Source organism: Balaenoptera musculus, chromosome 2 (genome assembly GCF_009873245.2).
Source record: "Balaenoptera musculus isolate JJ_BM4_2016_0621 chromosome 2, mBalMus1.pri.v3, whole genome shotgun sequence".
In the NCBI taxonomy this organism is placed as follows: domain Eukaryota; kingdom Metazoa; phylum Chordata; class Mammalia; order Artiodactyla; family Balaenopteridae; genus Balaenoptera; species Balaenoptera musculus.
Window position 1 is genome coordinate 77,031,186 of NC_045786.1, and position 15,711 is coordinate 77,046,896.

A 15,711-nucleotide genomic window follows, 5' to 3' on the forward strand; every position below is an offset into this window, starting at 1 on the left:
TGTTGCTTTTGCATGGAATGCTTTCTTCCCTCTCCTGTTTGCCTAGTTAACTCTAACTCATTCTTCAAACAACAATTAATCATTGCTTTCTTAGGGGAGCCAGTTTTGATTATGCTAACTAGACCTAATTTCCTTACTCTGAGTTTTAAATTTCCTTGTCCATAGCCTTCATAGCACATATTGTCAGTTTAATCTGTTTGTATGAGTGTTTGTCGCTGTCTCTAGACTGTAAGGTTCATGAGTGCAAGACCTGTGACTTAATTTTTGACCGTCATTGTATTCCTGCCTGGCACGATGTCTGGCACATAGTGCATGTTTAATAAATGTACTTTTTTTTTTTTTTGATGTGAACCACTTTTAAAGTCTTTATTGAATTTGTTATGATATTACTTCTGTTTTATGTTTTGGTTTTTTGGCCCTGAGGCATGTGAGATCCTAGCTCCCTGACCAGGGATTGAACCCTCACCCCCTGCATTGCAAGGCGAAGTCTTAACCACTGGACCGCCAGGGAAGTCCCTAAATGTAGTTTTTAAATGAATGAACTTTGGACTTACTGCCTCTCTGGTAACTAAAGCTGATAAATAGTATATCTTCAATTTATATTTTTTGTAAATTTTGGTTTTTGAGCAAATACAAAACTAATTTCATGCTAGATTTTACCATTCATCCTACTTTGTTGAGATCTGTTGAAAGTCTCATTTGTTATTTAACATGCATTATACTATTTACTCATCTATAAATGTAATCTGTACACAGTATGGTCTTTATCCAAATTATTGCTGTGAATATTGCCCTTTGTTAAGACATATAAGACATTGGAATGCCTTTCTTATCCCTGAACCATAACCCTATCTGTATCTTCAATCAGTATTATTATCCACTGCATCACATAGCAAACTCTGATGCGTGGGATTGGGGGTAGGGCAGGGGAAGGAATAAGGATTCATACTTTTTACTCTACACAATTCTGTATGTTTGAGTCCCCTTTTATTGAGCATTTTTACTTTAAAAAAAACACTAATGAAAACATCTTTCCTTTAGAGATTAATGGGTATGTTTATCCCATGGTGGGGCATTTCCAAATCCTCCAGCTAGATGTGATTACTTTTTTTCAACCCCTGACCTAGAGATTCTTAGCCTTTTTGGTTCATAAACCCTTATAACAGTTTGATGCCCCCAGAAAACGTATGTGTGCACAAAATTTTGCACAGTTCTTATTTCTGTGGTTTCCTCAGCACCTTGTCAAGAACCTCTGCTATAGCATTTCCAATTTTTATTTTTATTTTTGTTATTTGTTATTGGCGTATAATTGCTTTACAATGTTGTGTTAGTTTCTGCTGTACAACGAAGTGAATCAGCTATATGTATACATATATCCCCTCCCTCTTGGACCTCCCTCCCCACGCCATCCCACCCATCCAGGTCATCACAGAGCACCGAGCTGAGCTCCCTCTGCTATATGGCAGGTTCCCACTAGCTATCTGTTTTACACATGGTAGTGTATATATGTCAATCCTAATCTCCCAATTCATCCCCCCCTCCCCTTCCCCCTCTGTGTCCACATGTCCATCCTCTACGTCTGCGTCTCCTGCCCTGGAAATAGGTTCATCTGTACCATTTTTCTAGATTCCACCTATATGCATTAATGTACAATATTTGTTTTTCTCTTTCTGACTTACTTCACTCTGTATGACTCTAAGTCCATCCACATCTCTAGAAATGACCTAGTTTCATTCCTTTTTATGGCTGAGTAATATTCCATTGTATATATGTATCACATCTTTATCCAGTCATCTGTCGTTGGACATTCCAATTTTTATCATTGCAACTACCATGCCCTGTTTCGTATGATATTTATATATTTATCATAATCCCCCTACCAGATAGTTTCTAGATTAATAGGAGAAAAGGTGTACAAATTTTATTTGATGTTAATATTTTAACTTTTACGTTAGTGGAGGTCTTCATCCAAAAAAAAATGAAGACTCAGGGGTGGTTAGACATGGGGGCTTATATACCATTTTTTTAAAAGACGGTAAATTTCGGGAGAAGTGGCAGGTCAAAGGAAAAGAGGTTTGGGCTTCTAGGAGTGGTAAATTGAGGGAATGTACATATATGGGGGAAACTAATGGAAGATTAGGGCTATTTTAGTAAGGTTTGTTTGTGCAGCCCCATCTCGATGCCGACTTTCTGTCTCCAGTGATAATGGTAGTTTTTCCTCCTCCTGGAATGGGAGAGGGAAAGGGGAAGACCTTCACAATGGGAAATGTATGTCCTGCTTTTAGACAGATAGGAGGAGGGCGGAGAGCTCTTTCTGTGTTTCCTACTTCTTAATTGCTGAAGTGGCATATGTTGATCTCCTATAGGCTTTAAGGAATTCTGGATTTCTTCTAATTTCAGAGAATTAAAGTGTTAATTCTTTGATTACCTACCTTCAGAGAAAGAAGTTTTTTTTGTAAATTAAGAGGTGGACAGGAGAAGCTGGCCTAATTGCTTTTTAAGTCTTATTCTTGGAAGTAGCTAGGGCAACCTATTTCAAGACCTGGATTTTCCCTATCCTTGTTCTGATCTCATTGTAGGCCACTTCTTTCAAGGCTGACTCCCAACCCTTCCCCTTCTCTGTTTGCGTCTTTCTCTTAAGATTCCTGAATGAATCATCTTTTTTTAAAATGACATTTGAAATTTTTGGTTTATTTAAAAAATAAAACTGTGTATATCCATACTCTCCCTTTTTAAGGTCGTTTTCTCCCTTTCTTGAAGTGACCATTTCCAGAAGGCAATGTTCTACTTCAAATAAAAATTAGAATCTTTCAGAAATTGGGTGAGATTTGATGAAATATCTTCTAGAGTTTCTGTAATTCCCCAGTATTTTGTCTGCAGTATTTTAGCTGGTAGTGATCAGATGTTTTTAGTTGTACATTTTGTGTGGTTAGAATGTGCAATTTTCAAGAATAAGTCTGTGGTTTTTAACAGTAACAACTAGACTGATTCTGAAAAAGATAGATGTTTAGTTTTCTAACAATAAAACAAAAGCCATAAAAGGAGGAAATACTGATTTAAAATTTCATCTGCTTAATGTTTTTAAATAAAAATTATAAGTTATTTATAAAATTTCAAATTTAAATACCTGAATTTTATGAAATCAAATTTCTGTGGGTCTTTCAATTATATACAGGTTTATCTTATGATTTAAGGTTTCTATTTGTGTGACTTGTCTTAGAATGTCAAAGTAGACATGATCATTCTCTGCTTTTCTAATCCTGTTAAAATTAATTTCCATGATGGGATCAGTAGGTGATGGATACTAAGTGATAAAAAACTGGAATTTTAAACATGACTCTTCTTCTTCAAAAGACTGTATGGTTTTAAGATAATGAACATTAAATTAAAATTAATTTTCTAGTATCTTCTTGAGTTAGTGGAAATTCTTGAGAGATCATAAAACCAGGGTTGGAAATATTAGATTGTTACTCATAGTTAAGAACCCACTTCGAATCCTTAGAGCTCTATTCATTTGGGATTAGAATTCTAAAATTATAGACCTCCATTTCAGTATGACGTTAATGACAAAGACTAAAGAATTATTTATAAAAGGAAATGGAACATAAACCAAAGCTTTAAGTCAGTGGAATGATTTGAATGCCTGATTTCTTGTGAAATTTGTGAGAGGAGAAAAGTGATAAATCAAACTTTTTTGAACAATGTTCCATGACCCTGTGTCATCCAAATCATTCCTCTGAAGAACTCTTCTAAGTATATAAGCAAAATTGTTAAAGGTTTAATGTTTCTTATAGCTAGCATGTTAATCTTAGACTAAATTTATGTTAGTTGAACTTTATTTTTATGTGTTATTTTGAATATAAATTTTCACCATTTGAAATGATTTTATTAATTTCTGTTTCACATTTTCCCTTTTTTTTTTTTGATGTGGACCATTTTTTAAAGTCTTTATTGAATTTGTTACAGTACTGCTTTTGTTTTATGTTTTTGGTTTTTTTGGCGCCGAGGCATGTGGGATCTTAGCTCCCCGACCAGGGGTTGAACCCACACCCCCTGCATTGGAAGGCGAAGTCTTAACCACTGGACCGCCAGGGACGTCCTCTCACATTTTCCCTTTTATGTTAAGTTAATCATATCTGGTTTTGGAGTTGCCAACTTCTTGGTTAGTAATGTAACCCCCAATGAAAACATCATTTTTTATGATGAAAAAAAAACAAAGATTAACTTCATAATGTGATTTCTTGGATTATTTTTTTGAATAACTCTAACTTTTGGGGTCTGGTTAGATGGAGAACTTAACCATTTACCTTATTCTTCACATTCACTTTTGTATTCTACTTACCACCTACTCATTTTTAAAAATGATTTTTTTAGAATTAAATTATGGGGATGCATACATAATGAGAGTGCTTTTTTAAAAATGGAAATGGTATAAGACACTTTATCCAAATGTTAATTTTTATATGTTGGTATTTTTGAATTAGATACTTATTTTATTCTATAAGATTAGTAGTGTATAATTTAAGTGTTGATAAATTATAGGTGTGTGTTATGTGCATATGAGGGTTTAACATTTTTTATGTTAATGAGTGTTTTAACTAGTTTATAAATGCTTTTTTAAAAGATGAAAATATCGCAGGATAGATTTGACAGCCACATTCCAGAAGGTTTATTTATAAAGCTAAACTTTTATTATGAGGGATCTACTGTAATGAAGATGCTGTACGACGAAATGATTTCTAAATGCTCAGCTGATAGCTTATAAATTTCAGTATAATAATGAAATTGCGGTCTGTTTTTAGAGTTCTTTAAAATGGGATTTAGCCCAGAGTTAAAAGTGGTTAAGATTGGGCTTCCCTGGTGGCGCAGTGGTTGAGAATCTGCCTGCCAATGCAGGGGACACGGGTTCGAGCCCTGGTCTGGGAAGATCCCACATGCCGCGGAGCAACTGGGCCCGTGAGCCACAATGAGCCGGCGCGTCTGGAGCCTGTGCCCCGCAACAAGAGAGGCCTCGATAGTGAGAGGCCCGCGCACCGCGATGAAGAGTGGCCCCCGCTTGCCATAACTAGAGAAAGCCCTCGCACAGAAACGAAGACCCAACACAGCCATAAATAAATAAAAAAATTTTTAAAAGTGGTTAAGATTTATTCAGTGATTTCTGTGTGCCAGGCATTGAGCTATGTGCTTTATGTATATTATCATTTAATCTCCATTATAACTCTGTGAATTATGTTTTATATATATATATATATATACACACACACGTATATATGCATATATACGTGTGTCTGTGTGTGTGTGTGTGTGTGCAGGCAAAGCACAGAGATTAACTAACTTGGCCAAGGTCATACAGCTAATAAGTAGTTGAGTCAGAGTTTGAACCTATTATTCTTCACCAAATTTTACTGTTTATGGTTAATAAATGTTTAAAGTATACAGTAAAGTATAAAAAGCTGAATTAAACCTTAGAGGTAATTCACCTGAACTAAGAGCTGAGACCCAGAATTGTAAGGTAACTTGACTGAAAGTTGTGGCAGTGCTGGGGCTATGACTTGGTTCTTCTGGCTTCTAGCCTAGTACTCTTTTTATGTGTAGACTCTACAGCTGTGGATTGTGGAATGGCTTAATTTTTCCCTTACCAGAGAGTATATAGGACTAAATGCATTACCTTTATTATTTAACACAGTGACATTGCATCAGGTGGTATCTATCAATGGCTGAAAGTAAAATTTTCAAGCAGTTAAAAATTTAGACCCCACATTTCCTTTGACTTAAACAAATTTTTTGTAGGAAAAAATCCTTAAGATATAGTTTAATTTTAGATATATAAAATCTGAAACAAAAGATAATAAAGTAGAAATTATAATTATTTATGTGAGCAGTCTCCAAAAGTCAATGAATTATAATATAAAAAAGTCTTGTAAGTCATTTACTTGGAATTCATTTAGAAACAAGCATATTAAACATGGTCATAAAATTTCTACCTGAGTCAGTAGCTGAAGTGTAGTGTATTCTCTTTTTCTGGCTGTTTTGGAGCCACCTCTGAGCTGCAGAAGCTGTTGAAACCTTTTGGAGCTTTGAGATCCCCACTGCATACCTTTGTTGGATATTTCACTTCACTGGCAGCTGATTTAACCTTCATAGAATTCCATGCCTTACCACTAAAATTCTGAAGTAGTTGACTTGAGAGATTTTTACCGTGATACTTTTGGCATGTTCCAGTGGCTGACATGCCAAAGGAATCCATGAAAGTGTTTGTTTATTAACCAGAATGAAATAAGGCAATGACTCTTTAGACCAGCATTGTCCAGTAGAAATGTTCTGTAGCTGCACTGTCAAATGCAGTAGCCACCAGCCACATGTGACTTTGAACATTTGCAATGTGGTTAGTGAAACTGAGGAACTGAGTTTTAAATTTTATTTAGTTTTAATTAAACTTAGTCACCTGTGGCTAGTGGCTACTGTATTGCACAGTGCAGCTTTTGGCTGAATTACAGTTCTAATTGCCAGCTTTTTAGTGTGTTTGCTAGTGTGTCAGTTGAGGTTCCTAAGTAGCTACTATGATCCTCAGGCTTCTGAAGTAGGTTATCTTAAAGTCATCTTTATAGTCATAGGTAATGGATATCTTGTTCATATGGACAGGTCATTTATTAATTGAATATTTGTAAATTGAGTACTAATTTTAAAGTTTTGCTAAATGATATTTATATGATCACTTAACAAAAATGTTATATATGAGTCTCATAAGCTGTGTAATTAAGGCTCTTAGAGAATATTCTGTATTCTTGGTACTAGGAGGTCCTTAATGTTGAGCAAGGATTGTCATGTATCTGCTTAGGTACCGCTGATGTTAGTTTAGGGGCAGGCTACAACTATTCAAATAATTGAGTTAAAGAGACCTCATAACTTGGTGAATTTAGTTGAACACAATATTCACTAGAGTCTCTTGTAATAGTAATTTAAACATTTGTAGCAATAACTTCTGAGGTTAAAATAATTTTTTTTCCTGTGGACTAATTCAATCCAAATAACTTGGAAATTAAAAAGCAGGAAAACTAGCTTTTGTCAGCCTGAGAATAAAGAGGAATGTGAAGATTGTATTAGCTGTGTATCTTAATATTTTAGGTTTCTGTCATCTAATTTTTTCCTTTTTTTCCTTTATAAGTAAAGCAGTTTTAAAAATTTTTGTATATTTAAAAAAATTTATGCTATTGTATGTGTGGGAATCCAGAAAGCAAATTCTTGTTTTAAATAAGGCAATTCAATTTTTAAAAAATAGATTTTATTTATTTATTTATTTATGGCCAAGTTGGGTCTTCGTTGCTGCGCGCGGGCTTTCTCTAGTGGCAGAGAACGGGAGCTGCTCTTTGCTGTGCGTGGGCTTCTCGTGGTGGCTTCTCTCGTTGCGGAGCGCGGGCTCTAGGCACGCGGGCTTCAGTAGTTGCGGTGCACAAGCTTAGTTGCTCCGCGGTATGTGGGATCTTCCCAGACCAGGGCTCGAACCTATGTCCCCTGCATTGGCAGGCAGATTCTTAACCACTGCGCCACCAGGGAAACCCCAATTCAAATTTTTTTATGTTTATTATAAAAGCATTTGTTTTGAATTATAAACATATTAGATTATAAATTTTTGAAGGCAAGTACTGTGACTTATTTATCTTTGTTTTTTCCCTAGAACTTTGTACATTACCTTACATACAGAAAGCAATGAGTATGATTAGTTTGAATAGTTATTTTTTGAATGAATTAATCTATGATGAAGTACTATATCCAACTAATTTTTTCCTTTTAAATTTCATTGATTAAAAAACCCAGAGAAATATAAACTAAAACTTATTTAAGATTATGTTTTATTATGGAATGTGAAGAATAGGTAACAGTTAAAGATTAATGTCACTTAGCATCTGAAACATTCAGATTTATTAAAATAGTACATTATGAGGCGATTATTCATTTTTACACAAGGATGCTTTTAAAAAACTATTTGTAATTTAATAATTTCAGACTTCTTCAAATAGTAAGAGCTTAATAGAATCACCATTTTACTTATTAAATTTGGGTTCATTCAAGAATGAACCAGTTATGTAGAGTGAGTTAAATGTTTATGTTAAACTTATCAAATTTAAAAATTGAGCTTTTTATAGGAAGAGTGATTAAGTATGTGTATAATGAAATCCACTTTAATACTAGGTATCTTTATTTTATAGGAAGGAAAAGAGATATAACTTGCTGCCTTGTGTGGAGTCACATGATGATCAAAATTAGATCCAAGAATTTCTAAACCCCAGGTTTCACGTTTCAATATTTGGCTTTACTTAAAGTGACTCATAAAATTGACTGATATCTTGTGTCAGTACATAAATGACAATTTACAGAAAGTCAGCTCTTCAACTTGATTGGCGACAACCCTTTTCAGCCAAAAAGTAAGTGTTGCTGCCACTACTGATACTAGTATATGTGGCTTTTGTACCGATAACTTTGCGTCAGGAGAAAGGATGAGAGGTAGGCACATTTCCTTAAAAACAAAAACACTTAAAATTGTTAAGGTAACAATTGCTCACATAAAAACAAATAATGTGAATTAAAATATGAGTAAAGTAGAAATGATTTCTCTCTGTCCCTGGTGATCGCTACTATTATTAGTTTGGTATACATAATCATGTATGTTTCTTCTATGCATAGACAAAAATTAATTATTTCTAAAAAAATTGTAAAGCTGTTACGTATCTTCAAAAATTTTTTTCTCAGCAATATATCCTGTGTATATTGACAATGGCAGTACCGTGCTAAAAACAGTAAGGAAGGTCTTTGTCTTCTGCATGAGTTTGGTAGGGCTGCCATGACAAAGTATCATAGACTAGATGGCTTAAACGACAGAAATTTATTTGCTCACAATTCTGGAGCCTAGAAGTCTAAGATCAAGGTGTTGGTAGGGTTAGTTCCTTTTGAGGGCCGTGAGGGAAGGATCTGTTCCAGGCCTCTCTCCTTGGCTTATAGGTGGTCATCTGCTTCCTATGTCTTTCCCTTCAGAAGGTCTTTCCTCAATACGTGTATCTGTGTCCTGATCTGCTGTTCTTCTTTTTTTTTTTTTTTAATTAATTAATTAATAATTTTGGCTGTGCCAGGTCTTAGTTGCGGCACACAGGATCTTAGTTGCAGCATATGGACTTCTTAGTTGTGGCATACATGTGGAATCTAGTTCCCTGACCAGGGATCAAACTTGGGCCCCCTGCATTGGGAGCGCAGAGTCTTACCCACTGGACCACCAGGCAAGTCCCCTGATCTTCTCTTCCTTTAAGGAAACTGGTCATAGTGGATTAGCGCCCACACCCTGTCCCATTCATATATATATATATATGGTATATAGCTATATATACCCTCTTTATATATCTAGTTAAGCATCACTGTATCCATCTCCATTGCTGTTACTTTAGTTTAGACCTTTAGTACTGTTTCTCTTTTTTCCCTCCTCCCCTCCTCTTCCTTTTTCTCCTCCATCTCAGCTTAAAGTAATATATATACATAGTTTTAAAAAATCAAACAACCTAAAAAGGCTTTAAGGGGTTTAACCTCAGTTTCTTGAAGAGTGCTTATGTGCATATATGTGTGCTGTCTGTTGCATAGTCAGTTTTAACCATTTTCTAGTGATGTTTATCATGAGGATTTATGCTTTCTTACAGCTACGCCTTCCTTCCCTCTATCTCTCAACATAAAAAATCAAATCCGTATTTGATATTTTCATTATGATGACCATATAAATACTGTTCACTGACAAGCATGGTAATATGCTATTAATATGCCATTATATATAGAATAGCATATGAGAGGATACATTTCTTTTTATTTTTTTTCTTTCTTTCGTTGGTGTACCCAGCAATTAATACTTTTCATGTTTTTTAATTTGCTAACTTGTATTAAAGTCTATAGCTAAATCTCACACTCTCAAGAGCCTCTCAATCCAATTCTCTATACTGTAAAACTTGTCAGGTAGTCTAAAAGTTTATATTTTAATCATCTTTTCTTTGGCCTCCTAGAGACATTCCTCCTGAAGGTACTGTTCTCCTGAATTAGTCTGGACTGGTTGTTCTCTAGGCCTACTGAACTTCTGTTGTTCTGGGACTTTGTATTGTGTTGAATGCCATGTTTTCTTCATCCTGTGTCTTCCTCTTTCTTGATTGAGTCTCATGTTTTGGTGGATTGTATAGTAGCTTCCTGAGAAAGGGTGCCTGGGAAGTAAATCTTGTGTGATGTTGCTGGTCCTTACTCTCACACTTGATGAAAAGTTTGAATTCTAAATTGAAAAATAATTCTGGTAAGAATTTTTAAAGTATTACTTCACTGTCTTTTAGTTTCTGTTCTTATTACTCTTGATCTTTTCTATATGACCTGTTTCTGCCCCCCATCCCCTACAGATCTGAGGATATTCTCTTTATCTTTTTTGTTCTGAAATTTGATAATTATATGTCTTGGTATAACTTTTTTCTTGATTATTGTACTGAGTATTAGTGGGATCTTTCAACCAAGAGATTTTTGTCTTCTGATCTAGGAAATTTTCTTACATTATTTCTTTGATAACCTACCCCCTGCTTTTTCTCTATTCTCTTTCTGTAAATTTTATTAGGTGAGTGTTGTACCTTTGAAATTGATTTTCTAACAACCTTGTGTTCTCTGTTTTGTTTATATATATACTTGTGTCTGTGTATGTATTTATGTATATATAAATATTTTTTTTTCTCTCTTAGTTCCACCTTTGACATTTTGGTTTTTTTAACTGAATTAAAAAATTTGGCTATCGTATTTTAAATTCTATTTTTGTTTCTGAACATTACTTTTTATAACATCCTTTTTTGTCTCATATCTCTAAAAATGCTAATTATATTTTTTCTAGTATTTGTCTTGCTTTTTGCATTATCTCTTTTCCTTAGGACTCTTTATCTGTTTTATTGATTTTGGTCTGAAAGACAAGAGGTTTTCCTAAAATTTCTGGTGCTAATTGGTTGTCTATTACTGAGGCACTAAAATGCTTCCTAGGAGGTCTGTGCTTGGTCAGAACTCCTAGGATGGTGATATTTACTATATGTTCTTCGGTCTGTTTCTTCAAGCGAGAAATGTGTAATTTTCCCTGATTGGAATAAGCCTCACTTTGTTCTTTTATTTTAGTCTAGCACCTCATCCCTGCTTTGCTGTGTACCTGGCATTCCTGAGTTTGATTCAGTTTTTCTGTTATATCTCCCACCTGTTGCCTCTTATTCTTAGTTTATCTGCCTTTTGTTAGTATATTTTTTTTTTTTGATAATGGTTAGGTGCAATCTGTTTTTGTAGATGTAATCATATTCTAGGCATATGACTGAAACTGACTTTGTTCCCAAATTTTCTGTCCACTGTAAAGAACTACTATCAAACATCATCCATCTGTCTATCTATCTGTCTACCTATCTATCATCTCTTTATCTAAATCTTACTAGTTTATATCTTAGAGAGTGAGCTCTGGGTTTCTCATTGTTGCTACCATGTACTAACTATAAATATCAATTCAGAAAGTGCTATTAGGATTATTAAAGTAGATCTTAAATATCATACTATGTATTACAAAAAATGTATTTTTCTTTTTGAAAATAAGGTTTGCTTCTCTCCTTTTGAAAATTAGATAAATCAAAAATGGCAGAACTCTTTATGGAATGTGAAGAAGAAGAGTTGGAACCATGGCAGAAGAAAGTAAAAGAGGTTGATGATGATGATGATGATGAGCCGATCTTTGTTGGAGAGATATCAAGTTCAAAACCAGCAATTTCAAGTGAGCCTTTACTTTTAGTGAAGCCCAGTTTTGTAAGATACTGTTTCTAATAGAAAAACTTGTGAACTGTTTTATAGGTATTTAATTAAGTCCTTGTTCCTCTGTAGGGAGTTAGGGATGAAAGATTAGGTGGGAGGTCAGTAAGAATTTCAGAGTCAGGGTTTTGACTGGGGACTAAAGGAAGGAGGTAAGAGGTTAAAATATCAGATGTGAGAAAAAGAAACGGACTAAGATTAGCTGGTGACACTGGGGGTCTTTTCATATTAGAAATCATAATTTTTAGTGGAGCCAGGTAAACCTATTTATCTTTTTGTTCATTTTCTTTTTTTTTTTTTTTCCTCTTTTAAACTCAGAAACAGAAGAGTTTAGAATATTTTGCTTAAAATGTCAGAATACACTAAATAAGTTTGGGTTAGTCTCAGATAGGGGTTCTCACATCTAAGCAACTGCCTCATTGCAGTGTCATCTATACATAGCTACAGAATGTATAGGCAGTGAATGATTTCAGTTAGAGTAATTCGATTTGACATTGTTATAATGTTAAAGACAAACGACACTTGTTAAAACGTCCACTCAATAATGTATAGAAGTACAGAGAAATAATGTACAAATTTCAGGGGAGAAAGAGAAAATAGATCCCTTCCCATTGCATTTACATGTTTGTTTGCTTGTTTAAGTCAGGAGAATTTACCAAAGAATGTAACCAGCATACTAGTGTTTTCTTACCAAGTTAGTGCATAGAAGTGTAATTAAGAGACTACTTCTAAATTTTCTGAAGGCCTGGCTCTTTCTTCTGTTGCCTCTAAATTTGGAATGGCATTTTTAGTCAGTTTTATTAGAGGAAGAATAGCTTAACCAATTGAATTCTCAATAGCATTTTTTTGTGGCAGATTGATAATAACTCCTAGAGGTTCTAAGTGGAGTGCCACTTCGATTATAAATTGAACGAGGCATGATGGCATGCTTGTTGATGATAGTGGAACATAATTATATATTCTCTTAATTACTGTTTCTTGTCACTGTGATTATTTTATACTGGAATATTACCATATTGCAAAATTGTTACTCAAGTTCTCTTATTGAAAACATGACAGTTAAGATTTAAATTGAATTTATACTGATTGTAGATGACTGTTAACAGTATTCAACTGGAATAACGTATATTAGTTTTAAGATAATTCTGTCAGAAGGGGATTGACCAGGAAGAATTTCTTTTCTGTACTCTTAAGATGCACAATTTAAATGATTTTATTGCTGTTTATGTATAAGCCATAAAATATTTTAACATATGGAGTATGAGCTAAATGTTTATATACAGTTGCCAGAAAGGAAGGTACAAATTTTTGTAGAATACAAATACCGAAAGGACTTTAGCAATAGTTCTTTGATGGTTTGAGTAAATACTTAATCTTGAATTTCTGAATGAAAATGGGGTCAAGTTGCTTGAGCAGATTTTTCTCCTTTAAGACATCTCTAGTACTTAGGTATAGAGCACTGCATTGCCATTTTCAGAAAACAGTCCTACTTTTATATGGTCCTTTACTTTATAGAATTATTTTATGGGAGCTGGTTCCTTTCTACTACGAGGGGAAAAAAGGAAATTTATATGAGGTCTGGTGTTTGTGCTTTTACCTTTTTCTAACCAACAATTTCAGGCAATCCTTACTCTTCTAAATTTTAGTTTGATTACTGAAAAACCTGTAATTAGGAACTTTAAAATGCAATTAGGAACTTTAAACTGATCTTGAAAGTCATATTACACTCTGACTTCTGGTATAGTGATAAATTTGAAGCCCCTTAGGTTGTAAGATATTCTGGTAAACTGTATGTTCATTGCAGTCTGTATTCTCTGATAGTTTCCCTTTCAGGACTCAGTAATGGTGTAGATAATCCAGTGAGATCCCTTATGATGACACTTCAGGGCTTATAAGGGTGTGAATTGGATATGGACGTTAGACAGGGTTTGATTTTGAGTAATAGGAACTTGAGTGTATGTATAGCCCTTTCATCACTCAAAGAAAGATATAAACTTCAATTATAGTTGTATATGGATATATTTTTAGAAATTTTTTGCCAATTATATGACTATTTCTTTGCCATGCAGAAGGTTTGACTTATATGTAGTCATATTTATCAATCTTTAACTTCTGGCTTTTGGATTTTGAGTTACAGTTAGAAAGATTGTTCTTATTCTGTAAGATAATTAAGATGCATAATCTTATTTCTTTAGTAGATAAAGATATATATGTTTAAAATTAACTATATTCATAATTCAGTGTTAACTTGTATTCTCCTTCTAGGAATCTGTTTGTTTTCAGTGTGTGATTTCTATTATCTTAATATATATATCATTCAAACAATGAATTTTAAAATAAATGTAATCTTTTATAGATATTTTGAATAGAGTAAACCCCAGCTCATATTCGAGGGGAATAAAGAATGGTGCGCTCAGCCGAGGTACAGTATTATTGTACTATTTTTTTTTTTAAAGTGAAGTATTTTGACATCATTGATTACATAGAAATATATTCAATGTGTTGTGTAATTTTAAAATACAGGTATTACTGCTGCATTCAAGCCTACAAGTCAACACTACACGAACCCAACATCAAATCCAGTGCCTGCCTCGCCAGTAAATTTTCATCCTGAATCTAGATCTTCAGATAGTTCTGTTATTGTTCAGCCTTTGTCTAAACCTGTAAGTGTTTCTGAAACTACACAGTCAGCTCAGGGATACATTGGATATTATTTATCAGTATCAACAATGCCTAGTTAAAATTCTGTACTACCATGGGTAATCATCCAATGGAATCATAATCAGCATCAGAAAATGTCACCATCTCTATGATAGCTCAACTGGTACCCAAATAATAATTGCAGTAGCAAACTCCTCAGCCTGTTTTTAAATCAGGTAATATGCTTAAATTAAATAGGTACAGTATTGAAAACTGTGCTATCAAAACATGAATAAAAGTATAATTAGTAATGAATATTGCATAATGGCAAACTATTTCAGATTGTAAATTGGGCCAAATGTTCTTAGTTTTTAATTGGGAAAATTGCTAAGAGGTTACTGGAACTTTTTATTCTGAAAACATACCGTCATAGTTTAGTTAGTTTAAATAACTCTTAACAAAAACTAATAGTTAACATTTATTGAGTTGTTAATATGTGTAAGGCTTTGTGCTAAATGCTGTACATGAATTAATCTCATTTAATTCTTAAATGTTCCTATGAAGTAGGCACTATTATTTATCTCTGTTTTATAGTTGAGGAAACTGAGGCTCACAGTGAATTTAAATAATTAAATATTAAATTTAATAATTTAAATAATTCACTCAGGGTCACACAGCTGGCAAATGATAGATCTGGGATTTCAATCCAGACGAATCCGTAGTTTATTTGTATTTGTATATACATGCATGTGTATTGTACATAAATGTATACTTCTAAAAAAAATGGGAGCATTGCCTTAGTGTGAAAATTTTCAAAGTGTAGTCTTCAGTCCCCTGGGGTTCCCCTAAGACTCTTTTATAGGTTTTGGATCAACAGTATTGTCACAATAACACAAAGACACTATTTGCTTTTTTCACTGTGTTGACATTTGCACTGATGATGCAAAAGCAGTGGTGGGTAAACTGCTGGTTCCTTAGTATGAATAGTAGTTTTTGTATTAGTCACCACCCTGCACTCACAATAAAAATTATTCCAGTCATACTCCGTTCCCTTGATGAAGAATTAAGATGTTACTAATTTTATTAATTCTCTACCCTTGAATACATGTGTCTTTTAAAATATTTTGTGTGATGAAATGGGTGGTGTGCATAAAGTATTACTGTGTCTGAGGTATGATGATTATCTTGAGGAAAAGCACTAGTGTGATTAAATTGTGAGCTAAACTACCCAGAAGACCATTT

The 15,711-nt window shown here is 33.9% G+C and overlaps 1 protein-coding gene across 2 annotated transcripts in view; it reads left to right on the forward strand.

Moving 5' to 3' along the window:
- Positions 1-15,711, forward strand: part of ZNF280D (zinc finger protein 280D) — a 125,534-nt gene that overhangs the window by 12,374 nt on the left and 97,449 nt on the right. Inside the window, exons 3-6 of one of the 2 annotated variants that reach the window (XM_036840313.1) lie at positions 8,208-8,423; positions 11,648-11,794; positions 14,186-14,251; positions 14,353-14,492. In XM_036840313.1, coding sequence (XP_036696208.1) covers positions 11,659-11,794; positions 14,186-14,251; positions 14,353-14,492 — 342 coding nt within the window. In that variant the 5' untranslated portion in view covers positions 8,208-8,423; positions 11,648-11,658. Of the gene's footprint in view, positions 1-8,207; positions 8,424-11,647; positions 11,795-14,185; positions 14,252-14,352; positions 14,493-15,711 lie in introns of those variants that run through there. The other variant, XM_036840323.1, reaches the window with a different exon arrangement.